Genomic DNA, 1682 nt, shown 5'->3' on the forward strand with positions numbered 1-1682 from the left:
ATAAGAATATCAAGAAAAGGTAGAGAACTTGTTTTCTCGTCTTCCTTTTCAAAAGTGAATTTGATACTCGGATAGCGGCTGTTGAGTGTTCCGAGTATTTTATCTATGTCGGATATTTTCACTATGGCGAAAGTATCGTCTACATATCTAAGCCAAATTCGTGGCAAAACACCTTCACTTTTGAGTTGCGATTCGAAATTGCACATAAAAGCTTCTGCTACATATGGTGATAGACTGTTACCCATGCTACAGCCGAAGTTGTTGTTGTAGTAAACGCCGCGAAATTGAAAGCAATTGTGTTTCATACAGATTTTAATAGCATTTAAGTATGCATTGAACTTGTCTTCAGGTAAACTGAATTTATTTAAGTGGTTTTGAATTGCTTCAATGGCCGTATCGACAGGAATCGACGGAAAAAGGGCTTCAACATCAAAAGAAATCATTATTTCATCTTTTTCAATTTCAATGTCACGCACTTTTTCTATAAAATCCAATGAATTTTTTACAGAGTAACCATCGAAGGAACCGAATTTCTTTAAATCCTTCACTAACCAGCGGGCAATGTTTGAAAGGGGTGAATTTATGTTCGACACGATTTTCCGCATTTTGCTTCCATTTTTATGAACTTTTGGGAGTCCATACATCAAAGGAACGGAGGGATTTGAAACAATTAAATGGTATTTGTTCACACCAAAGGCCTGGCAAATAGAGTCCGTAGCGACTTTGGCATCTTTTTTCATAGCGTTAAGCGGTGATTTACTGGAAACGGAGAAATTGTCTTCTTGGATTGATTCCTTCATTCTTTTATCATACTCCTGCTTATCCATTATTACTACTTTGTTGCCTTTGTCCGATTTCATGTAGAAAACGTCTTTTTGTTGTAATTTGTTTAGTGTATTAAGCCACTTGTTTTTATGTTTGTGTTTTTGTTGTTGTGAACTTTTGATGAGCGGTAATGCGGCGTCTCTTATGCTCTTTTTAACATCTGGTGTTTTGTACTGTATAGAGGACTCTATATCTGCAATGATGTCGATAATTGGTTCCTTCTTTGGCTTCACTGTGAAGTTTAGCCCCCTGTTTAATAATTCCAACTCGTCTGCACCGAAAATTTCCTTGGACATGTTAACTACTAAGTCAGATACTGGCTTCACTGATGGCGTGTAAGTAGTTGTTGTTCTGGTAGATAGCAGCTTTTCCAGTTTTTTGTTTTGTGTTTTCCGTTTTTCCTTGAAGACAGCGTCACATCTCGAAATCGATGCAATATGAAATTTGTTGAATTCCTGGAATTGAGTGTCGTCAATGCCCTTTGTCATACTTAGGTGTAGGTTGTAAAGTTTCAATTCCATTTTATCCAAGGAGCTGTAGTGGTGTTGTATTTCAAGGTTGAGCCATTTCTTTTCTGCATGTCTAACGACTTTCTCGGTTTTGTAGTTTTGAACACTGCATTTCACTTTAATAAAACTAGGCCTCACTTTGTAAGTTTTGCAATCTTTTAGAAAAAGAATGTCTGCTTTTGTCTTTTTGATTTTTGCCAAGAGACGAGTGAATTGACTTTTTTCGTGTTTGGTAAACATTGTTTCAAATATTCTTTTGTAAATTTAATCACAAAATTTAAGTCAGCTTGTGGTCAGTTCTTCAAATTATTGTTTTTCTGCACCTTATTGACCGCAAATGTCGAAAAA

General features: G+C 36.1%; 1 protein-coding gene across 1 annotated transcript; it reads right to left on the reverse strand.

Moving 5' to 3' along the window:
- Positions 1–67: 67 nt before the first annotated feature.
- Positions 68–1313, reverse strand: LOC118732671 (the record flags this gene model as incomplete). Its single annotated transcript, XM_036461800.1, has 1 exon — positions 68–1313. A coding segment is annotated over exon 1 (1246 nt), but the record flags the coding sequence as incomplete, so codon positions are not given.
- Positions 1314–1682: the final 369 nt, after the last annotated feature.

Source organism: Rhagoletis pomonella, unplaced genomic scaffold (assembly GCF_013731165.1).
Source record: "Rhagoletis pomonella isolate Grant_MI unplaced genomic scaffold, Rhpom_1.0 Rhpom_scaffold_24792, whole genome shotgun sequence".
NCBI lineage: Eukaryota > Metazoa > Arthropoda > Insecta > Diptera > Tephritidae > Rhagoletis > Rhagoletis pomonella.